Genomic DNA, 23961 nt, shown 5'->3' on the forward strand with positions numbered 1-23961 from the left:
ACACACAGGCGGTGCCCACATACAGCGCTATAGGCATGCACGCAGGCGTGCATACAAAGAGGTGGGCATAACCGTACGCTGGGGTGTACAGCTACAGGCAGGTAAGCGCACTGGTGTGCGTGTGCATACACCTGGAGGTGCGCATACATATACATCACGCGGACATGCATGTACGCACAGGTATACGCCTGGAGGAGTACGTATACAAACATACACACATATGCATATACACATGGCTGTACCTATACATACTTGTGCACACAGGTATGTCTTCACATACGCGCAGGGGTGTGCGCACAGAGGCGTAGATATACATATTGTGCATGCCAATATGTATTCATGTACATGTGGGGGCACAGCTGTACGTGTACATGGAGGTGTACCTATACATACGTGCGCACACTGGGGTGCATTCACTGCACATAGGTGTGTGCATATCCGTAAGCATGGAAGTGCACATACACATCCATGCACACACGGGCACGTATTCCACACAAGGGTGTGCACACCTATATACATGGAGGTGTATGTATACATATGTGTAGTCACATACAGGGTGTACGTATACGTGTGTGCAGTCACRTACAGGTGTGTGCACACCCCCACACAAGGAGGTGTACATCTGTGTGCATGCAGGCATGTGTACACCCCCGCGCACAACGTACGTATACGTGTGTGCACACAGGCTAGCTTTGACATACACAGAGGTGTGCACGCCACTGTGCACATAAAGATGTACATATACACACACACACACACACACACGTGTAAGCAAGCATGCGCACGTGCACACGCACGCATCCCCCCCTCCCCCCGGCTCGGACACTGCGCTCAGCCCGAGGAGCACCCTGCCATACCCAGCTCGGTGCCGGGTGCCCCAGCACCTCACAGGCACCCACGGCCTGCAGGCTGCGCGGGTGCTAGTGGCACATGGTTGCATCCTGCTGGCACGGGGCTGGATTTTTGGGGGGGGAGTGGGGGGGGGGGGCCTCACCCCCACGGCTACTTTTTCTTGGGGAAGAAGCTGAACCGTTTCTCTTTGTCCTTCTTGGCCAGGCCAGGCTCCACGGCGGTGATGAGGGGCAGGGGCAGGCTCTGGGCTTTCGTCTTGATGCTTTGGGATTCGATTATTGCTGTGCTGAGACCCTGCAGCCACGAGTGCATCTCCTCCTGGGGGGGGCACGGGGCTGGGGTCAGAGGCGGCTGCGTCTGGCCACCCCGTGCCCCCCCCAAGGCACCACTGGCCACCCCCCCCCCCTCCAATCCCTCCAGGCATCTCCTACCACCCTGTGTCCAGTAGGGCACTGCTGGCCACCCTCTGCCCCCCAGGGCATCACCAGCTGCTCCATGTCCCAGTGGGCACCACCAGCCACCCCATGGCCTCCTGGGCACTGCTGGCCACCTTGTCTTCCCCTGGGCACCACTGGCCACCCCATGTCTCCCTGGGCACCACCGGCCACCCCATGTTCCCCTGGGCATCGCTGGCCCCTCCCATCCCCCTGGACACTGCCAGCCAACCCATCTCCCCCTGGACACTCCTGGCCACCCCGTGTCACCCCCAGGCAGTGCTCGCTGCCCCTCACCTCATCCTTGCCGTGGAAGAGCCACTCGCTGCCATTGCTGAGCCTGGGGACAGAGCAGAGGTCCCAGTGAGGCACCAGCCGTGCCACACCATGCCATGCCATGGCAGCTGGCTCCTCTGCTCTGGACCTCAGGCTTGCGGGGGGGGGGGGGGTGTCCTACCTCAGTTTGAAGACGTGCTTCTTCTTCTTGTAGCCGGCGGCCACCTCGCAGAGGGCGTTGCGCAGCCCGAAGGGCTCTTCACCGTGGTAAGGCACCCCCAGCGCCCGACTCTTGGCGTCCTTGTAGAAGGCGAGCTCGCCGCCCCGCAGCACGCAGTACAGTGTGCTCCACGACCTGCGCCGCGACAGCCCCCCCCCCCGTCACCGCCGGTGGGCACGCACCTGCCAGGGGGGACGCGGCATCGGCGGGGGGAAAAAAAAGGGGCCATGCCCACCTGTTGGAAGCCCTTTTGGTGGCCGCTTCGAGGTCGTGCTTGCGGCCCAGGTAGCCCTCGAGCTGGATGCTGCAGGAGCGCTCCAGCTGGGCTGGCAGTGTGGTGGGCTCCTCGAGCTCGCCCCGCGGCGCCCACGAGCCTGGCGCCGCTGGCTCCTCCTYGGCCCGCCGCGTTGCCTCCTCCTCCTTGCCCGTTGCCTCCCTCTGCGCTGGCTGCCGCAAAGGGACACGGGTGTTAGGCAGGGGGCCGCCAACCGGGTCATGCGCCCCGTGCTGGAGGGGGACGGGACACCGGTTTTTGCCTCATCCCACATTGCCTCGTCCCCCAGCCAGGCGAATGGGGGGTCACCTTGGGGTGCCCAGGGCCGGATGCTGAGCTGTGGCTGCCTGCCCACTGCACTGGCCACCAGGAAAAGGCACGTCCCAGCACCCTGTCCCCTCCTGTCCATGCCACAGTGCAAAGGTCCAGGGACGCCCAAGCGGGCTGCAGTCCTCTCCGCTCCCGGAGCACCCCCCCAGTGATGGTGCCATGGACCAGAGGAGGGACAGGACTCTCCAGCCACCTTCGCCAACAACCCTGGAGGGAGCTGGAAGGTGCCACGAGCAAGTGCCTGGCTCTAAGTCCTCAGCGCAATGCTGCCTGGCCCCACGGCTGGTGGCACTTGTGGCTGTGGAGCGGCGCCTGGCGTTGGGCACCCCCAGAGGGGCTGGTGCCCCAGCCCCACGCAGGGACCAGCACCCCCAGCCCCACGAGGTGCCGGAGTGCCCCATGCTGTGGGGGATCCCCAGGGGGTTAGGCACCCACATGGCTGGGTGCTGGGCCCCCATCACCTTGGTGAGGGGCCCCATGGATGTGGGGCAAGAGGAGGTAGGAGGCAAGCAGGGCAGACAGCCCAGAGAGCTGCCTGGTTGCACTGGTGTCGGCAGGCCGCCCCCAAGGGGCTTTGGGAGCAGAAATMATGGCAGAAGGAGGAATCAGAAGGGGGAAAAACAGTGAGGGCTGGAGCCATCATCTCCCATTCAGGGCATGAGCAGACTCAGCACCTTGGCCAAATGGGGACGGGTGTTGAGGTGAAAACTGCCCAGGAAGCGGAGCTGGGCCATGACCCACCCAGGGACCCAGCTGGGCATCCCAGGCCCAGCTCCAGCCGGGGATGAGGGACGATTGCAGCCGGCTGGGACCCTGGGATGGGATGCCAGGTAAGAGGGCAGACATGGTTTGGGCAGTGTCTGCAGTGTCCAGTGGCTGTTGCAGTGGATGGGATGCCCATCTGAGGGTATTCGCCTGGCACCGTCCTCCTTTGCCTGTGCCTGGAGCCATGGGGGAGTCCYAGGAGGGTCCCAGCCCCTCCGAGGTTTGGGGCACAGCCCCAGGCATCTGTCTGGATATCTGTCAGGCCACAGCCATTGCAGGCAGCTACAGGCTGGAGAGCACATGGAGCAGTTACATGGTGCACATCGTGGAGAGGGAGGGATCGTGTCCCCAGGCAGCCAGAGGGTGACCATGTCCCCAAGCAGGCAGAGCAGGCAAAAGGGGATCCTGTCCCTGAGCAGGCAGAGCGGGGTCCTGTCCCCAAGAAGGCAGAGAAGGCAGGAGGGGATCCTGTCCCCAAGCAGCCAGAAGATGCCCACATCCCTGAGCAGGCAGAGCAAGCAGAAGAGGATCCTGTGCCTGAGCAGGCAGAGCAGACAGGAGGAGCAGAGAAAGCAGTGGAGAGCATAAGCTGGTTGGCAGCATAGCTGGTTGGCACATGGGGTGATGATGCTTGGCGAGGTGATGGTAACTATGCCCCCAGAGACACGTGCCCAGGTGCTGGTGTGGGCATGGCCAGCTGGGACCACTGTTGCTGTATGCCTGTGGGTGTTCCCTCCGGGCTAAGGAAGAGCTGGCCTGGCTCCCAGGCTGGGTGCTTCGGAAAGCTAGGCGTCACATAGCAAGGGGAGTGGGGGCAGTGTGGCGTCCCCACAGCCCATACATGCAGGTCCTGGAGCTTTCTCCTGGGGCGTCTGCTGCCCATGTGGCCTCATCATCAGCAGAGGATGGATGGAGTGCGGTGTGGCTGGGATCTGCCCTCCGTGTGGCAGATGGGTCCGGCTCTCCCATCGTCCCCAGGACATCCCACCGTCTATGGGTGCCTTTTTGCTGGGGATCACATGCAGCACTTTGCAGGGCAGCTCGCAGCCTCCTGGCTGCTACCGCAATCCTGGAGAGGTGCCAGGCACCCACGCACCAGCTTCTGCCAGCTTGCCCGAGCATCACCCCGGGGAGCTCAGCCCAGGCAGAGATGCACCGAGCTGCCCCTGTTTGCTCGCAGCACAACACTTCCTGCCCGCAACACAAATGAGTGCCTCCAGCGGTCTCTTCCTTGATGTTGGATGGACCTTCTGGCCTGCCCGCCACTGGCAGCAGGGACAGCCGGGCCCCTCTGCCCTGCTGACAGCAGCGTCTGGGGCACCTCCAAAATTTTCAGCCACCAGGCTCGTAGCCCCGTGGGGCTTGCGTGGGCTGATGCCGCACATGAACATGCTGCTGCCTGACCCGGCATGCTCCAGGAAGGCCATGGGGCAAAACATGCAAGGCACATCGCTTCTGCTCCTGCAGCAGCCCCAGATCCCGGGGACAGCCAGTGGGGAACAAGCCGGGGTGCAAGGGAAGGTTTGGCCTGCATGCCTGGCAGCCACCTGGTATTTTGGGATTACTCCAACATTTATTCAACTCAACTCAACTCAAGGAACAACTCAAGGGCTCGACATGCAGTTCACAGGCCCTTCCCTGGCAGAGCCAGCGCAGAGAAGGGAGGGAGAGCAAACTCGGAGCGGGACCGGGGAGCCATCAGCATGCCATGGATGGGTTCACGGGGAGCGATCTGCCAAGACCCTGTGGAAAACATGGGGAGACTTTTGTGCTGCTGGGGAAGGAGAAAGTTAAAATCAATAACTGACCGGTTCTGGTCTGTCAGGGGCAGGCGGAGAGGCATCCTGCACTATTAAGCCCTTCTTCTTCTTCTCCTCTTCCTCCTCGGACCTGCAGCATGGAAGCAGCCTTTTCAGCAAGACGACCGCATGCAGCGTCCCTGCTTGGATCCAGGAGCGGCGGCAGGACTGTTTCCAAGGGGTGTTTTGTGCCTTGCGCTTCACAGAGCATCCCCCAACAGCCCAGCCCTGCCAGCCTTGAGGCAAATCCCACAATCCCACCAGGGAAATGCAGCCACCCCTGGGCTGGAGCATGACGGGTGTTTAACATCCCGCAGCAGAATGGCCGCGAGCACCGTGGCAGAGCTCGGGCCAAGGATGGGCAACAGGGGCACGACCAGGTTTTGGGAATATCTGTTGCTTTCTTCTCCCTTGGAGAAATAAAAGCCCCTGAAAGATGATGTTGAAGCAAGACTAAGGGTTGTGGATGGATGGTGCTGAAGCAAGACCAAGGGTTGTGGATGGCTCTTTGGCTCTTCTGCTTTGCTTGCATCGATTTACCTATGAGTGATCTTGCTCAGAAAGGGTAAACCACTAAAAAATCCTTCATGTTTCGCTTTAAGGAAGAAAAAAGTGATATTGAAATGTTGAAAACAACGCCCACTTTCAGCCCTCAGGTGTGAGCTGGGACCTCTGGGCTGCTCCAGGGACTAATCCCTGCCAGAGATGCTGTGGCCTTGAGGGCCATTTGGGCATGCTGGCTGGCCCCCGTGCCAAGGACTGCAAAGGCACTTCTTACCCTGCTTCCAGCTCAGCATCCAGATCCAAGTCGTAGTCAGGAGCCGAGGTCCGTGTCACCTTGCCCTGTGCCGGCTCCTCTTGCAGCTTCCGCTTGCCCAGGAGCTCAAGCTGCCAGGGAAGGGGGTGAAGGCATTAGGAGACAGGCCGGGGCATGGCCAGGAGCGGGGCTGGCCGTGGCCACAGGAAGGGGCTGTATGGGATGGGGTAACTGAGGCAGGATAGGTGGCAACATCCCACTCTCAGGGTGATCTGGGGCTGGCTGTGCCCATTCGCGGTGGGGCTGAGCCACCTGGGGCGCCCTGGGAGGATGCTGGAGACTGGGTCTTCCTCACCGTTGTCAGCTTCCTGAGGGCAGCGAAACGCTCCTCCCAGGTAGCCGTAGACTTCTCAAAGGCCTCGTGCCTCTTCAGCAGTTTCTCCACGCTGTCCACTGTGTGCCCATAATCGCCGCTGGCCAGGTAGGGTTCCTGTGCGATGAGCCAGGCCTCGGCCACCGAGGCATCCCTGGAGAACTGGCACACCTCCAGCACTGTGGGGAGAACGAGGGCCAGCTCAGCCCTGCATCACAGGCCCGCGCCACCCCGGGGGCTCTGGGGGAGCCAAACCACATGCCAGCGCCTGGCGGCGTCCCCCTTGCCATCTGCCGAACAGCAGCTCCCTCCGTGCACTCACGCAGGTGCAGCCAGTCCCAGCATCTGTCCCACGTCTCCACCATGGCCCTCCTCTTCTCCACCAGCTCCACCAGCTTTGCCTTGATCTGCAAGGGACAAGGGTGCCACCACCGCAGGACAGCTTCTACCAGGCACCTCGCTCCAGCCCTGTGCCAGGCCAAGGCAGGCGGCCTCAGGGCCCAGCAGGGTCAAGAAACAGGGGATCCCCCAGGTGGTTGGCTCTGAGCCCCTGGTCCTGTCTCCCAGCAAAACCCTCTACAGCTGGGCTGGATGCTGGGCTGCCAAGGAGGCTCAGGAAGGTTGGTTGGGCCGACACGCAGCCCTGGTGCCCCATGGGTGCCCCAGAGACCCTTGGCATCTGTCCCCATGACCCCATGTGGACCTGCTGGGGAGGCCCCGGATGGGGCAATTCTCTCCTGGGGCTCTGCTTGCTCCTGACACCCCAGCACTCAATGTGGAGGCTTCCCTGAGCCACAGCCACCCTTACCTCGGGCGCCTCGTGGTGCTTGCGTTGCAGCAGCTTCTTGCCCAAGTCGATGCAGGTGGTGAAGCTCTTGTCTCGTGTGTCGATCTCTGCCTTGATGCCCTGGTGGTACTTCATGAGCAGCTCCACGGATGAGACATCCCTGGGGAAGGAGAGGTGCCCATGTCAGCACCAGACACTGCCACGCAGGACCCTGGGGCTGGGCGCCTGCTGTGAGCAGCATTACCTGGGCTTCTCCTGCGTCTCGATCTGCTGGATGATGCTCTCAATCCAGGAGAGGAGGTCCCGCACCATGCTGAAGAAGCGAAATTTCTCGGCCGTATCCAGGAGCTGGGCACGCCGCCCACTGCATGCCTCCAGCAGCGCCCGCAGGGCCCTCACCACCTCCTGCTCCTGCTGCTGGATGCTGTCAGCCTTCTCCCCAGCGTACGCTGTCTGCAGGCGTGCTGCCACCTCCCGAAACTGCTGCACCTGCCCCGCAGAGATGGAGAGTGTCAGGGGGCTGCCTGGCGTTTAAGGAGCCCTCCAGAGCATCCTGTCCTCCCCACGTCCCACTTGCCTGTCTGCCCTGGGGGTCCCCATCACCATCCCGGCTATGGAGTCTGGCTCAGTCTTACCTGTGCCTCCAGCAGCTGGATGTCCCGCTCGAAGGCGGTGTGCATGCGATGGAAAGCCTTGGCCGTGCTGGTGTCACAGCCCAGGTCCTGGGGCAGCTCCTTCTGCTTGTCTGCGATGAGGGCAAGGATCTCGGCAGCATCGTAGAAGTACTTGTGCAGGTCGTGGGAGGCAGTGAGGAGCTGCCTGCGTGTGTCGATGAGCTCCAGGAGGTCAGCCCAACTCTCATTCAGCCCATCCTTCCACTCGGCCATGGTGGCAGCCTCTGTGTGCCCCGCATCGATGAGGTCCTCAATGGTCAAGTTCACCCGGTCCATGCGCTCCTGCCCCACGCTGCCCGTCTCCCATGCAAACTCACGAAACTTCTCCCGCAGCAGCTGGGGGAAGAGAGGGTCCCGCCTGTCACCCAAGGGTGCGTGCTGGCCCCCAGCATGATGCCACACCCTGCATCTCCCGTCCCAGCTCCTGCTGTGTGCCAGCTCTGGGAGCCCTCAGCAGACTCACCGTGGCATGGTCAAAGTCTTGCCCCATCTCCTGGGAGGAGGCCACCACGTCATGCTCAGCAATCCACTGCTCCAGGTCCTCCACCTCGCGCTTCAGCTGGAAGAGGTGGCACATGTTCTCCAGCCTCCGCCGGCGCTCCTCAGCCGCCTCCTTCAGCCCTGCGTAGTGCTTGTCCATCTGGCCCTGCAGCCGGATGATCTGCTCCCTGCACGGCCCCGGGCACACAGACACCCCAGTTCTCACCCGGTATGGCCCCGGGCCACCCGCGGTGCCTGCTCCTTGCCAGGGGAGCCGCCCAGCACCCAGTGGGCCCCCACCGCACCATGAGAAAAGTACACCAAATGGATTTGTTCTCCCCAAAACGCAAAGCTGTTGATGATGCTGGGCCCATGGGCTAGGAAACCTGGTGGTTAATGAAACATTTCCCAGCAGAGATGCCATCTTCCACAGTTAGTCCCCAGCCAGGTCCAATAACCTGCCTATGAATCATTTACTAGGCATTTAACGCACCAAGTGGGTTTGGGGGGGAAGAAAACCCACTGAAGCTAGGTTTTGGGCTGCCAGCAATGAGCGACTTGCATCTCTGCCTACACCCCCATGCCGGCATCTCAGAGTCCGAGGTGACCRGCAGAGCCGTGGTCTAGCAGTGCCACCAGCCTGACCAAGGCACTAAGGCACCAAACAGCACCAGAGCTTCAGCAGCGCCTAAACCTCACCTAACCGTGAGCTTACCAGGGTGCTGAGGGCACCATGGGGATGGCCCCAAGCCGGGGGAGATGGGTGTCACCTACCCCTCAGGGTGGCCAGCAGAGAGCAGCTGCTGAGCCCTCCCTGCCAACTCCTTGATGTTTTGGCCGTAGTCCTCAATGGATCGCTGCTGCCGGACATGTCTTTTCAGCATCACCAAGCCACTCTCTTCGTCCTGAGGCAGGGCAGACACAACTGCCTGTCACCATGTGGCATGCCCGCAGGACAGGGATTGGGATCGGGCCCCAGTGCCCACCCTGCGGGCACATCCTGCCTCCATCCCAAGCAATCGTGAGCTCAGTCCCTGCTGGTGGCATGGCATGGTACAGCATAGCATGGCATGGTATGGCATGGCATAGGATGGCATGCCATGGCACAGAGGATCCCCCAGAGGCCCTCGGGCATTAAATGGGCGCAGTGCTGCCTCTTACCTTGGGCTTCTCGTCTGCTACCATGTAGAGCTCCTGCTCACTGATCCAGGCCTCGGCTTCGCCGGCATCCAGGTAGTACTGCTGGGCCTCGTTGGCCTCGTGCAGGCGCCGGAGGCGGTTGCTGGTCTCCGTTTGCAGGGTGTCCCACAGTCCCTGCAGCTCTCGCACCTGCGTCTCCAGCTCCGGGCACTGCCCCCTGGCCTCTGCCACCACGGTGTCACCCCGGCTCAGCACCTCGGCCACACGTGGGGCATGACCCGCCAGCTCCTTCTGCAGGGTCTGCCGGGAAGGTGTCATGGGCGGGGGGCTGCACCCATGCACACCCTGGGTGTCCCTGAGCGCTCACACCAGCACAGTGCCTGCCTGGCACAGCACCCTCCCTGCCACATGGGGCTTTCTGCATCTCCCAGTGCCCACACGGGACAGATGTCCCTTAGGGGACCAGGCTGGGCAAAGGCTCAGGTTGCCCACAAGCTGGCAGGGCAGTGAGCGGGCTGGGCTGGGCAGGGCAGGCTCAAGACATGGGGACAGGGTAGTGCTGTCCAGCACAGCTGGGCAGCCCCCAACTTCCTCAACAAAGGCAAAGGGGCCAGGTCAGAGGCCCGGGTAGGGTTACCGACCCCATTCCTGGTGCCCCGCAGTGGGCGACGCCTGCTCTGCACAGACTCACCTGGTTCTTCTTCATGAGACGCTGCACGGTTTGGAGGTCAGTGCCGTGGTCCGTGGATCTTGCCCGGGGCAGCCTCTCCTGCACCCACAGCTGTGGGCGAGAGCACCCCATTGAAGGCTCGTCGGCACAGGCATGAGGCACCGCTGCAGCCCCTTCCCTGCAGTGCCAGCCAGAACACCCTCGGGGCTCCCCACTCCGGGTGCTGCAGGCACGGGGGCTCTGCCAGGCTCCCCTGGGGCTTGAGACTGAGTGCAGCCCTGGCCTGGCAGACCCGGGGTTTGCTGGGTGCTAGTGTGGCTGAGATGCTGGGCAGGTATGCTGGCCAGAGGGGCATGGAAGTGCATGAAGAAAGGGCCCTGGCACGTGAGGGAGCTCACCGTCTCATCCTCCAGATCCCTTCTGAGCTGGTACATGGTCTTGAATGACTCCAGCTCCTTCCTCCTCCTCTCCAGGGGCTCCAGCAGGTTGAGGAATCGCTGCTGGAGTTTCTGCTCCTGGCTGTCTGCCTCCTGTGCGGCCCCTCCAAGTGGGGCACCCTGCGACACCAGCTCCTCCATCTCCTTCTTTCGTGCTCCCACTTGCTCCTCCAGTCTCTGGAAGAGAAGAGTGGTGTGGGCCAAACCCTGCCCGGAAAGGGGACTTACCCCCTCCATTTCCCAGAGTCGGGATGAGCGGGTGGAGGGGGGATGCAGGTGCCAGGGGAGCAGAGGCATGCCAAGCTGTCCACAATCCCTAGCAGGCCTGCCTGAATGATGTCCAGCCCCTTCTATACCAGCAGACCCCGACAGGACCGACTTGGACTCAGTCCCAGCTTCGTTTGGGGATGCTCCTAGTGATTCAAAACTGCAATCCCAAACTGGACTTGTGGCAGTCGGGTGACCCTGCTGGGTAGGTTGTACCAATACCTGAAGGAAACCCCCAAGGCAATACCCTTTTCTGAAGGAGCAGGAGGAATAGCCCCATTTGACCTCCATGAGAGCCTTTGATTCAAGGCACCAGCAAGCATGACAGTAATTCGCTGTATTACGGTATTCTGGTAGCACTGAATTAGGCTCCCTGCCTGCCCTGGGGATATGGCTGAAAAGCATCCCTCCAGGTCCCAGGCTGCGCCTGCAGTTTCACTCCTTTTCCCAGGGTTTTGCCAGGAGAGTTTTCCCATGAAGCAACCACAAAGGGCCTGGGTCCTTTAACACCAGTGTGGCACCACCCTGGCACCCTGGGTGCTAACGCAGAGAGGTGCTGACACCCCAAGCCCACCCAGCTTGCAGGATGCTTGGTGCCCCAGGCTCAGGCAGTTCTCTGCCCGCCACAAGGGGTTACAGGAGCTGGCAAGCAAGGGGATGGAGGTCTGGGTCCCTCCAACCTTGGGGTGCCATCCCACCCACCGTCAGCCTCTTCAGCAGCAGATTGGTGCTAGTGAGGTCCTTGGCCTGCTCGGTGGCACGCAGCTCGTCCTCCATCTCGCCAAGCCAACGGTCCAGGTCGCTGTAGCTCTGAGCGTACAGCTCTGAGCGGTTGACTTCAAAGAGCTGCTGGGCTTTCTCCTCAGTGGCAGCCTGCAGTTGGTCCCACAGTGCGTGCAGCTCGCTCAGGCGCTGAGACACCAGTGCCCCGTACTGCGGCTTCCGGCCCGCCAGCTCCTTCCCTTCCTGTCGGCACATGCAGAAGTTGGCATCCACTGAGCACCGGGGCCCCTGGCATCAGCCGTGCCAAACCCAGGGACATCTCCGCTCCAGGATGGGGCTTCCCCACCCGGTACTTGGAGGAATGCTGCCACCTCATCCTGGAGCATCCCTAGTGGCTGTTCCCTTTCTTGGCGAAGGCAGCAGAGCTCCCAGCCCCGCTGAAGCCAGATGCCACCATCCCCGGGACCTACCATGTCAATCTTCTCCAGCCAGCCCTGGTTGGCAGCCAGCTCCGCCATGAATGCCTGGTGCTTCAGCCACTTGCTGTGGAGGCTCCGGGCCACGCCATAGGACTTGTCCTGCGCTGTCAGCATCTTTTCATTGATCCACAGGGTGAGCTGGGAGCAGGACAGGATGGGCGTCATGGCTTGGCCACCCTCCCGGTGCCGTGCAGGGGCACCATGGAGCCCACAGGCCCTAGTGCACAGGGTCCCATGGGGCTCCCCAACTGAGGCCCAGTTCTGATGGGGCAGCACCAGCCCAGGGGATGCAGACAGGACATGGTCCTTCAGGCCCTGAGGCTCCACTGTGCCCACCCGTGCCCGCTGCTCCCCTACCTCCTGCCAGTTTTGAAGGAAGGTCTGCAACTCGTGGTTGTCCTGCAGCAAACCTGCTGCCTCCTGTGCCTTGGCCACATTCGCCCTGTGCCTAGGTGGGACAGAGAAGGGCAGCATCTGCCCATGCTGCCCTTGGACAGTCCTTGCCGACCCCTCGCCCCTCACCGTGGGGCTGGACTCACCTTTCCTGYAGGCTCTGACACTTCTCTGTGATCTTTTCAGAGAAGATGTTGCCATCAGCCACCAGCTTGGTGCCGCTTGCCACCGTGCTGGGAATCTTCTCTTCACTGCTCTCCATGCTGGCCCGGAAGTCCTCAAACTTCCGCAGGGCAGCAGCTGAGCCCTCCAGCGTGTCGGGCAGCTCAAGGTGAGCCAGAGTGAACTCCTGCAACGCGGAGTGGCTCAGGGCTGCGGCATGCTGTGTGCCACCACCACCATGCAGCCCCTGATGTGATCACAGCCACCCTTTTTGGAGTGCCGCTGGCCCTCGCCTGCTGCAGAGCTYATTGGGGATGTGTGCTGCGTCCCACTGTAGCTTCCCCAGTATGGGCTCAGGAGAGTGGCTGCCTTGCCTGACTGGATCCAGGTCCTTTCCAGGATTTGGGACCCCCTGCCCAAGAGCTGGCCATGCCTGGCATAGTAGGGCTGCACTTGGGATGCCCCCACCCATAACATCTGACAGGCATGGGCTGTGCCAGCGAGAGCAACATCTGGCTGGCACAGACATCCCATGAGCACCAAGGCCCCTGCACCTACCTGGTTGCTGAGGAGGACCTCAGCCTGCTTGGCATCGCGGAGAAATTCCTGGAAGCCGAGGCACTGGGTGAGGAAGCGGTGTCGGGTGTCCCACATCTTGCGCAGGGCGCCCCAGCCTGTGTCCATGCCCTCCAGGCGCTGCCGGAGTTGCTCGTACTCAGGGTCCACCTGGCCCTGCGTCACCCGCTCGCCCATCTCCTTCACATTCCTGTAGGCAGCCTCGTGCTGCTCAATGTCCTCCTGTGTGGCCATGTGCTGCCGGAGGAGCTGCTCAGCTTCAGCCAGTGATGCTGGCACCTCATCCGAGGCCACGGCTTTCTGTGCACCAAAGAGCCAGGCCTGGAAGTCATCAAGGTCTTGCAGGAAGCGCTGCAGCTTTCCAGCTTCACCCAGCGAGGCCGCCTGGCTCTGCAGGGCACCCTGCAGCTCATCCCAAGCAGCCACTGTGGCCCCCAGGCGCTCCTGGACGTCCGTTGCCAGGTCCGGGTGATCCTCAGCCAGGCGCTGGGCTTGGGGCCGCAGGGAACCCAGGCAGCTCTCAACGGCGGCCAGCTCACGCTCAATGCCGTACAGCTTGCGCTGGATGGCCAGCACGCCGGCCAGGTCCCGGCCCATGTCCTGCGTGGACTCCACCACGCGGGTCTTGCTCAGGATCCACTTGCGGGACTCCTCGCAGTCCACACAGTAGTTGAGCAGGCTCAGCGCCGAGTCCACTGCTTTCTGCCGCTGTGCCACCAGCTCCCGAAATCTGCCCCATCTGCACAGCAGAGGGAGTCAGAGCCACCCTGTCTGTCTGCTACTGTGGCTTGGCCAGCTTCTGGGCCAGGTGGTGGCCGTGCAGGGACACACATACCCTGCAGCATGGGCACCCACGGATATGAGAGCAAAGGAACAACGTCCCAAGCATTCAAACCCATTTGCCAACATCCCCCAAACTCCTGGCACGGTGCTCAAAGTGCCCAAATGCAGTGGGAGCTGCTGAAATGGTTTAATCCCCTATGTCCTTGCATGGCACATACCTGGTGTTGAGCTGCTCCTGACACTGCTGGATGTGTGGGCTGCGCGGGTGCCCGCTCTCGATCAGGCTGTCAGCTGCCCGGTTGATGCCATCAATTTGGGAGGCCACGCTGCTCATCTCCTGCTCCAGACTGTCAAACCTGCCAAGCGCAAGGGCTGAGAACGGGCCCCACCTCAAGACACAGGTCCCGGTCCTGGAAGTGGCAGGTGCCCATCCTCCCCCCGCGGAGACCATACCTGTGCTGGACCACATCCAGGTCCTCCAGTGTGTTGGGGATGTCCATCTGCTCCAGCCATGTCTCCTTCGCACCCATCCAGAGTTGGCAAGCATCGGTCTCACTGAAGATGGTGTAAAGGTCCAGGCTGTCCTGCAGCTTTCGGCGCCGCAGCTCGGCCAGGCTCGCCACCTCACTGTAGAGTGCCCGCAGGGCCGTCAGCCGGCTCTGGGCCTCAGGGCCGGCACGCAACTCAGGCGGGAAGTCCTCGGCTTGCTGGCCCAGGCTGCTGAGAAGCTGCTCAGCACTGGCCACCTCCTCCAGCAGCTCCTGGTGCTTCTTCACCAGTGCCCGGGTGGAGGATTCGTCATGGCCCAGCTCCTCGCTGCCCGCCAGCCGCCGGGTGTCCTGCAGCCAAGTCTTCAGCTCATCCGMATCCACCTGGAACTGGAAGAAGCTCTCGGCGTCCCGCAGGCTCCTCTGGCGGAAAGCAGCCAGCTCCTGCAGCTGGGCCCAGAGTGCCCGCACTTCTGCCATGCGGCCCCGCAGCCGGGCCGCCTCGGCGTGCCCTGCGGCCACCAGGTGCTCGCCTGCCGCCAGTGCCTGCTCCAGCTGTCCGCCCCGGCCCCGCAGCTCGGCCTCAAAGGCTGCGTGCTTGCGCTGCAGGAGGAGGACGCCAGTGAGGTCCTTGCCATAGTCCAGGGAGGAGTAGATCTGCTCCTTCTCCTTGATCCAGCCCTCTGCCTCATCCAGCTCCCAAAAGCATTTCCACAGGCGCTTGGATTGCTCCAGGCGAGCCTTCCTCTGGGCTGCCAGTGCCTGCAGCTCCCGCCGGCACATCTCCAGGTGGCTCACACGGTCCCGGATGACTTTAGGGTCACAGGGCCGGTACCCTGGCAGGGCAGAGCGCGGGCACGCGTGAGCATGGCACCCCATCTCCTGCACTGCCCGGCCATCCCAGAGGCAATGGCACACCTACCATCGGCGTCAGCGAAGCGGAGGGCAGCGCTGCTCACGGCCCGCACCTTCTCTGCCTGCATGGCCATGTCGCCCTCCAGCAGCCGGTGTTTCTGCAGTAGGTCTTCTACCTCCAGCAGGTGCTTCCCAAATTCAGGTGATGCCAGCTGCGCCTGCGGGAGAGCACGAGCCGTCACGGCTCTGCTAGGGTAGTGGGGACATCCCAATGCTGAGCCATGGGGACACTCTGGAGGAGTGCCAGGCACCCCTGCAGGCACTGAGCCCAGGCATCGCTGCCAGTCGTATGCCCTAATGCTGCTTCTCCAGCTGCCTCCATGTCCCCAGACTGCACTGATGCATCTGTTGCAGCCCAAAGTCTTGAGCCTTACCAGCCCATGTGTCCTGCACCGGAGTAATGTGGGCTCCCAGGTGCTGGGAACTGTTCTCTCCGAGAGCTAAATCCCCCTCCACGCACTGCTGCTTCCCAGGACACAAAGACCATATAATCTCCCCTTCTTCTTCCTTGGTAGGGTCTCATTAATGCCCTGGCTGGTGGCGCTAAGGCACCCAATCTGCAGTGGCATTAACTCAGGGAAGCGGGTGCCACTGAATGCTGGGCATCAATATGCAAGGACCGCAAGAAATCCAACCCAAGAAGCCTGAGAGGCTGGTGGCCCCCCACGGCACAGCCCACAGCTCACCTTGATCTCGTCCATCCAGTCGATGCTGTGCAACATCTCCTGGAAGAGGTGCTGCAGGGTGAGGTTCATCTCGAGGCGCTGGCGCCGGGCATGCAGCAGCTCCAGGAGGTATTCCCAGAGCCGCAGGATGTTGTCCTTGCGGCCATTGATGCGCTTGATGTCGTGGTAGTTCTCCGCCTCTAGCTCCTTTGCCACCGCCTTGATGGCCTGCACACGCTCCTTGTAGGCGGCCGTGTCTGTCTCGATGGCCTCGTGCTTCTTCTTGGCCGCCTCCACTGCTGGCAGGTCTTGGCCAAAATTATCCTGCTCAGAGAAAAGTCTTTGGTGACGCCTGATCTGGGTGTGCGCTGGAGAGGTGCCCGAGCAGGGCTGGGATCCCTGACCGTGTCCTCCTCACCTGTGCCACCAGGCGCTGGTTCTCGCTCAGCCAGGCCTCCCGCATAGCCGCCTTGCGGTCAAAGCGCCGCGCCAACTGCTCCAGCTTCTCCTGCCGGATGAGCTCGTTGCGCAGCGCCAGCTCCCGCTCATGCTCTGCTTTCTCCAGCTGCTCCCAGGCCTGGGCAAACACAACGCGAACTGGGGCTGACACCGAGTCCCACAACTGCTCCGCCAGGCTTCCAGGTGACGTTTCGCTCTGCTAGCAAACCTGAACGTGCCCAGCGATGCGAGCCCAGCGGAGGCTGACAAGATAGGCCACGTACCCTGTTGATGTCAGAGACCAGCCGGCCCTCGTGCGGGGTGTACACGCGCTGGTTGTTGGCCCGCATCCGCGACTGGATGGTGAAGAGTAGCACCTCCAGGTTGCCCTTCTCTTGAAACCTGCCCCAGAGAGAGCTCAGCCCTGGGGCACTCGTGGGTGCCATGCCACATGGCCAAGGGCACAGCACCTTGCCACTGCCCCCACCGGCCCCACTGCAGGGGCTTGTTSCCCCTGGGGCATGACAGTGCTGCAGGAGAGGCTCAGGGCGCTTACTTGGGGGGTTTCTCCACGGTGCGGTAGGTGCTGAAGGCTTGAAGCTGGTGCTGCACCCCGGCCAGGGAGTTGGCGAAGTTGCGGCTGTTGAGGGAGGCGATGGTCTGCTCGATCCAGGTGAGCAGGTCGGAGGCCAGCCCACTGTAGCCCTCAATCATCCGCTCTGTCTCTTTGGCGTGCTCAATCACCTGCAGCGGGGGCTGGCACTGAGCGCCCTGCAGGCTCCCCCCATGCCCGGGCACCGGTGCCATGCCCTAGCAGCTCCCCCACAATGGTCCCAACACCGTCCCCTACCTTGCCCAGACGTCTCCCCTCCACTTCCAGCACCTTCATCTTGGAGAAGTAGTGGTAAAAGGCCACCACGTAGGTGATGATGGACTTCTCATCGGGGTTCTCTGTGAACACATCTGCCCAGCGCAAGGGATAGGGTTCAGCCCCATGTGCCCACCCTGTCCCAGACTGTGCAGTGTCCTGAGACACCTCAGCACCATCCTGGACTGCTACTCCAGCCCCAGGCAGCGATGGGCCTGTGTGGCCTCATGAGGTCCCCCCTCGCACTGACTCCCAGCCAGGGAGCTCTGGGACTGCTTCATTCCCAAAATACCAGTCCTGGGTGAACATTTCACTGTGACAGTTTCCCAGGCAGCCAAAATCCAGCACCTTTTTCCCTCCGTGGGGCACAGGCATGTCCCAATGGGGAATGGTGGCAGCAGCAGGGGTGGCAGCAGCCAGCTTTACGCTGGGAGTGCCCCTGCCAGCCCTGGCCCTTGTGCCGGCCCCAGTGCAGCCCCACAGCCTTACCTTCAGGGTCGAGGAGTGGGGTGATGCCCAGGTGCCTCTCCGCCACGCTGAACGCATGCTCCAGGTTGTGCCGGGCGTTGGATTTGGTCAGGTTGTGGAAGTCAACCAGCTCGGGCCTGGGGACGGAAAGTGTGGGACAGCAGTGATGCAGCCGGCAAGGGGACTGTGCCCCTGCTGGACTCCCGGTTGTAGCACCCAGCACCTCTTGCCACCACTTCTCCAGGTTGCCTTGGCATCTCCCGGCAATGGTGGAGGCATAGTGGCCGGGGACAAGGCAGTCTTGTAGGCTGGCTGCCRAGCTCTGCTTACCTGTGCTTGTGGATGAGGGCGTTGAACGCCAGCCCGTCCTTCCAGCTTGAGGTGAAGTTGGTGACGTTCACATGGGGGTACCTGCGGGAGGGACAGGCATTACCCTGCGCCACAGCCGGGCAGCGCCACAGTGCCCTCCCAGACCCCATCTCCCCTGGTCACCCCCAAACCCTGCTGGCTGGTCCAGGTGTGGCTGGGGTCCCACCACCTACCCTGCCGTCTTCATCTGGCACCAGAGCAGCAGCGCGTCCCTGGCAGAGCGCGTCTCCCGGCCCTCCTGCGTCTGCACGATGATGTCCTGGATCTGGGGGGGACAGAAGTACATCCCTGGGGTTGGGGGGCGTTCCACAGGGGACGACTCCCCTTGGGGAAGCACTGTGGCCCCTGTGGCAGTGCCGGTCAGCAAACCGTGTACTGCCAACCTCATGGGGTGTGGAGACATCCCTAGGGGACACAGTGCACCCCAGCCTGGCCTGGCCACTGGCACAGCCCCACCTGGAAGCGCAGGATGATGGTCCAGATGAGGCCAAGGACGAGGCGGTGGTTGCCATCCACGATGTCGTGGGAGCCCATGTTCTCCAGGTGCACCCGCTGCTCCTTCAGGAACTGCAGTGCTTTGTCCACATTCTCCAGGCAGTGGATTCGCATCCGGCCCTTGGTGGGCTTGGGCTGGGGGACGGCAGCACTCAGCGTTCACCCTGGCCCAGCCCCACAGCACCCTCCCCTCGCTAGTGAAGCGTCACCATCCCTGCTCACTGGCTGCCAGTGACATCCCACAGGAGCAGGGGCCACCCTTTTGGCACCACCATGTCCCAAAACTGTCCTAACCCCCATACCCACACCGGTTCAACAGCCAGAGCAGGCCAGCCCCAGCCTCCTGGGAGCCCTGGAGTCAGGGTTGCATGGCACAGCGTGGCACGGCACAGCTCTGGCCCAAGGGTCCCCAGCCGGAGAGGAGTCATACCAGGAGCTCTCCTGAAAGCACCTCCAGCAGTTTAATGAGCACCCGTCCATCTCGGAGGTCCATGTAGAGGTCAGAGATGCGGCACGTCACACGAGCCAAGTGGGAGTTCACCCACTTGGTGAAGGTTTTCTTCTGCACGGCCTCCCGCTCGTCTGCAATGAGAACAGGCAGGGTGGCATCCGGCGGTGGGGATATACCTCAGCACCATGGAATCTGGGGCAGAAGGGACCCAGGAGGGTTGACAGAGCCCAGGAGGTCAGAAAGGACCTGGGGAGATGGAGGGGACCCAGGAGGACAGAGGGATCTATGGGGATGGAGGGGATCCAGGAGGGTCAATAGGCCCCAGAAAACCAGATGTAGGGTCTGGTGTGGGGTGTTGCTGAGCCGCTGCCGTTAGGCTGAGCCCCCGGCTGCCTTTCTGGAGGGCCAGGGAGTGAGGTGCCAGCCCCAGGGTCCGCAGAGCCCCAGACCTGCCAGCGCTTTGATGCGGGAGCGCTCGAAGAGACGGGCCGAGCTGTTGTCATTGTCGAGCTCATCGTCGGAGGCGTCCCAGCGGACGTTGATGCGGCTGTACTGCTGCTGGATCTCCAGGTGGTCGTAGTCATTCTCCGAGGTCATGTTCCCGGTGTCCCCCGGCCAGGCGTCCTTCAGCTACCGGGAGCAGGCCCCTGCTGGGACAGCACGTGGGAGCTGAGCCTTTCCGGCGGCGGTGGTGGTGGCGCGGGTACGGGCATCACCACCGGCGGGTGGTCRGAGCAGCTCGTGGGCCCCATTCGTGCCGAGACCGGGGCAGTGGCACATGCCGCGACTCAGGATTTGCCGCTAAGACCTGCCGGTTAATCCGCTCAGGGGGATTTAGCGTGGCGCCCGGCTGCAGCCCCCACCCAGGTGTTTGGAGGGCACCTGGGCTGCACGCTGAYGTGGACCCTCCTGCCACGCCGTGCCCGTCCCCAACGGGACCCACGTGCCCAGCTCCAGCCCCCCAGGTGGTCACCGAGGGCTGGTTAAGAYGAATGAGCGTGGCTGTTGGTCCTTCCCCGTGCTGGGCTCTTGCTGCCCGCCAAACATCCACCGTCTTCGCTATCCGAGGGGACGGCGAAGCGGCGGCCGGCCCCCAGCRCGGTGCAGGGGCTTTGCCGGGTGCCTGCCACGGAAAGCGGGTGACAGCTGCTGGAGGGGGAGTGGCGGGGCCGCCCGCGAGGGCGTTTGGGATATAGATAGGACGGGCTCGTATCTAAAAATGCCGGCACGCAGCTGTTGGCGCAGGGTGGACGGGGCTGCGGGAGATCGCCCGGCCCACGCTGGGGCCCCCGAGGGAGCCGGCCCGGGGGTCTGCCCCCCATTTCCACGGCCCACCCCGAGGCAGCTGTGCTGCTCCCGCAGCCTCCGCGTCCGACCCTCCAGCTCCTAGGCGCCGGGAGCCATCGGACACCACCATGCGGGGCCGCTCAGCACCGGGGACAGACCCGCCTGGGGGGTGATAGATTCRGGGGGAGGCGGGGGTACACCAAAACTGAGGTGGGGTGCCACTGGGTGCCCACGGGGAAGCCCAGGGCTGCCCCYTGCTCCGAGCCCCCGAGGCTGCAAGGCTTTTCCAGGGAGGCTAAAGCACGCGTACACGCAGGACGGTTTTTATCGGGGGCCGGCAGGGCTGGGTTGGGCCCCATCTCGACTCCCTAATCTCCGGGGCGCAGGCACCTCTGCCCCCCTCCCCCCCCCCATGCCCAGCAGTGACGACAGAAAAAAAAGCCCCAAAAATAAAAAAAAAACACAAGGGAAAACCTAAATTCCTCCCTCCCGGCACTACCCCGCTACAGGACGGCGGCACAGTTCGCCCGGCTGCCAGGCGAGCCGTGCTGAGAGCTCCATGCGCTGAATTGTGTCCGGTCTCTGCAGCTCTGCTGCAGCCCGGCCCCGCGTCCTTGATCGCGGCCAGGCCTCTTCCGCTCGACTCCACCGCGGCGCGGCGGCAATAGCGGGGCTGCGCCGCCGAGCATCCTCCGAGGCGAAAATTGCTTTGAATGGAGTCACTGCCGGGGTCCAAATCGAGCTGACAGCGTGCATTTAAAGAGCGGGTACTCCCCGACCCTTTACATCTTCCTCTGCCATACCGGCGCCTTAAAAGTAACGGCGTCTGACAGAGGAAAGCCGCTGGCGATATCCTCTGTGCGACGATTTTAATTCCACCTGCTCCGCGGTAGGAAAGCAGCAGGGCATGAGCGGGGCTGGGAGCACCGGGGTGGGCAGGGGGCGGTTTTGGGTAGGTAAATGCGGCCAGCGACTGCCTGCCTCCCCGCTGCCGGCATCCTCTGCCCGATTCCTAGGGTCGGGCTGACGGCACTCAAGGCCGGCTCCGGTACGGGAGAAGGGGGCCGCATGGGAAAACAGCCGGTAGCATCTGCCGCCGCAGCCCGGTGCCCGCGTTGCATCCCGCCTCCCGACCCGACGGCAGGCCCCGGAGGCAAGCGGCTCCGCATAGGAAAGCGGAGCTGCTGGCGAGCCAGGCTCCTCCATCCCCGCTGCCGAGAGGAGCCGGGCAAGGGCCGGAATCCAGGCTGCGCCGCGGCCGCCGGGGCGGATGAGCAGATGGCTGCGCTCAGCGTCGAGCCCTCCCCCCCTGCACGGGACCTGCGCCGAGGGCAGGGCGCTGGGGGCCCCGCTCCGGCCCCTGCGGCACCAAGCCAGGCACGGTGCCCCACAGCTCCCCCCACCCAACCCCCGGCGAGGACAGCGAGYGAACCGCTCCATCCCACCGGAGGAGAGGCGACGAAGGGACGCGTTTCCAGACCGTCCCCAGCTTCCCCAGGACCCGAAGCGGATGCCAAACCGGCCGCCAATCGGCGAGGCCGCGGGACTGTCCTGTGTCACCTAATCTGCGAGCGCACATAGCTGTGACATACACACGTGCTGACACTCCACATACATTTCCAGCTAAAAATAGGCCTCCCTTGCGTAAAGCACAGGCTAATCTCGGCTCCCTTCTTAGGAACTTCCCCCTGCTCCCGTATGCACCGGCTCAATTATTCTAAAAATCTTTAGCCGGGGCCTTAAAAACGGAGGATCAACTTCAAAATGTTCCTTGGGCGGGGGGGGGGAGGTTGCACGGTAACACACGAGGGGTTTTCACAGGTCTCCTTTGAGCTCGCTCTCTTTACAGGTCGTATTTGTGAGCTGTCCTCCCCGCTCTGAAAAACTCTTCACTTATTTAAACAAGCCGAGTCCAGAGCTCCAGCAACCCCCCGACTCCAGGAGCCGGAGCTTTGCAAAACCCTCCCCCGGCAGCAAAAGCCACGCTGAACTGCCAGCACCCGCCCAGCTTCATCTGCCCCTTCTAGCCCAAATCCCGGGGTGTGTGTGKGGGGAACACTCAAAAGCCGCAAGGACGACGACGGGGACGGAGACACGGGGGAAACCACCGGGGAAGCCCRCTGAGCCGAGGTGGTGGCAGCGCCCGGTGAAGGCATCCCTGCCCTCCGCAGAGGCTCGGCGGCCGGCTGCGAGGGGAGCCAGGAAATCAGTGCCTCTCACTCAAACGCCCCGGGCGGGCCGTGGGGCCGGAGAGGTATGCGTGCCATGCGGCTGCCTCCGCTCCCGGCACCCCCAGCGCTGCCAGCACACCGCGTGGCGGCTTATTGCAGCGCATGAGCTCCGAGGGCAGGAATTCCCTCCGGGAACCGATATGCAGCCACCCCGCGTGGTTCGGAGAGCCCCTGCTCGCTTGGCGGCCTGGCGCAGCCTGGCCTCCCCCRCGTGGGGAGGAAGGAGACGGCTCCCATCCCAGCTCCCGCACGCAAGGATCCTCCTGCCTGCACAAGGGTGCTTTCTCCTGCTTGGAGAAGAGGGGGACGTGSAGGCCACGGGTGACACGACTGCTGGCGTACGTGGTACCCCTCCGCACCAGGCAACCTATTTAAAGGCGCTCTGGGTCCCTTGTTTGCTAAAAATCCATGCGTTGTGGTCAAAATGGGCCACGCGAGGAGCTCCGTCAGGCGTGAGGGCACCAGGAGCCTGCGGCACGCAGGTGGGCTCCAGCACCTCACCTCCGGGTGCTCGGTGCTGCACCCGGCTAACAAGCCAGYGTTGCTCCCAGATAGCAGGAGCTGCCCCGTGCGGATGCTGATGCTAAAGGCGCTGATCCCTCCCGCGTCTCCCACTGTGAGCTTCAAGCCGATTAGCACGTGCTCGGAAATCCTGAGGAAGGTGAAACGGGCCGGGGAAGCGCCCAGGACCGGCGCGCAAAGCCTCGCATAGGCGTTCTGCACCCCAGGGGGGCTGCAGCCCCAGGCTGCATGCCTCCCCTCCGGAGAAACCGGCACAAGACCCAGCACAAGACCCAGCAGCTCCCAGTGCCGCATGATCAGGGYGCAACAAGCTGGGAATCGCTCTGCTCGGGGCAGCCGGGGCTCCCCACGGCCGGAGCGGCGGCATGGCGTTCCCCCTCCGCGTGTGCCCTCAGCCGGTGCCAGCCCTACCTCTGCTCGGCGGCGGCGCGCGTGGGCAGAGCTTCTGCTCCAAGCAGCGCTTGGAAGGACACTGCCACCTTCCTCCGCGTTGCCGCTGCCAGCCCGGCCCGGAGAGCGCTGCCCTGCACCACCACCCCGGCGCAGGGACACTGAGGGCCCCGGCCAGGGCACGCGACGGCTCCGGGAGGCCGGACAGAGGCTTTGTAGCCGGATCTCCCTAGCGTGGACCACGTTTGGGCACACCGAGGGAGGCCGGGGCAGACAGGGACGGCGCCCCGCACACCGCRCCAAGACCGCGTCAGCCCCCTGCTATCCATCCATCCTGTCCTTCCCTGTCACTCACGTGTCCGGGACGAGGAAACCAGCCTTTGGGAAGAAACACCTCCCAGGGACAAGACAACACCGGGACAGCCGGCTGGCCAGGACAGCCTGGCCGGGCAGCGAGGCAGGGGGCTTCTTTCACGCAGCGTTTCGGGTGGGAGCAGTGCGAGCCTCTCTTCCCCCCCCCGCCGCCCCGGGCCGGGCCTGGGGGCTCCGAGCACCAACGCCCCCTCGGCGGGGGCTGCCAGCACCCTGCCCCGGAGCCAAACTTTGCTCCGCGCCCCGAGCCACGCCGTCCCCGGGGGCAAGGGTGGGCCTCGGAGGGGGGGGGGCAGAGCCCCCTCCGGGCCCGTTGCCCCGTGCTCGGCGCCGGACAGAGGCAGCACCCGC

The 23961-nt window shown here is 63.3% G+C and overlaps 1 protein-coding gene across 3 annotated transcripts; it reads right to left on the reverse strand.

Moving 5' to 3' along the window:
• Window positions 1-183: 183 nt before the first annotated feature.
• On the reverse strand, window positions 184-19494 carry SPTB (spectrin beta, erythrocytic). 3 transcript variants are annotated; one of them, XM_026071817.1, is made up of 35 exons: window positions 19258-19494; window positions 18788-18939; window positions 18319-18492; window positions 18036-18127; window positions 17824-17904; window positions 17515-17630; window positions 17008-17120; window positions 16714-16901; window positions 16442-16559; window positions 16138-16296; window positions 15741-16043; window positions 15062-15212; window positions 14105-14975; window positions 13870-14007; window positions 12851-13607; window positions 12277-12479; window positions 12095-12185; window positions 11729-11875; window positions 11238-11501; window positions 10230-10445; window positions 9853-9942; window positions 9183-9461; window positions 8796-8926; window positions 8005-8209; window positions 7503-7877; window positions 7112-7356; window positions 6889-7027; window positions 6403-6487; window positions 6063-6259; window positions 5729-5838; window positions 4960-5041; window positions 2018-2229; window positions 1744-1917; window positions 1584-1626; window positions 184-1170 (listed from the first exon to the last, which is right to left on the reverse strand). In XM_026071817.1, exons 1-35 carry the CDS (start codon window positions 19403-19405, stop codon window positions 1003-1005), a joined length of 7017 nt encoding a protein of 2338 aa, XP_025927602.1. In that variant the 5' UTR covers window positions 19406-19494; the 3' UTR covers window positions 184-1002. The 3 variants fall into 3 exon arrangements, 2 of the variants coding, with proteins under 2 accessions (XP_025927602.1, XP_025927612.1); XM_026071827.1 differs by lacking the exons at window positions 184-1170; window positions 1584-1626; window positions 1744-1917; window positions 2018-2229; window positions 4960-5041 and adding an exon at window positions 4703-4894 and having other exon boundaries at window positions 19258-19484; XR_003254527.1 differs by lacking the exons at window positions 184-1170; window positions 1584-1626; window positions 1744-1917; window positions 2018-2229; window positions 4960-5041 and having other exon boundaries at window positions 5746-5838; window positions 6403-6548; window positions 19258-19486.
• Window positions 19495-23961: the final 4467 nt, after the last annotated feature.

The sequence above is a fragment of the Apteryx rowi genome, unplaced genomic scaffold (assembly GCF_003343035.1).
Source record: "Apteryx rowi isolate R43461 unplaced genomic scaffold, aptRow1 scaffold_1088, whole genome shotgun sequence".
Lineage (NCBI taxonomy): Eukaryota > Metazoa > Chordata > Aves > Apterygiformes > Apterygidae > Apteryx > Apteryx rowi.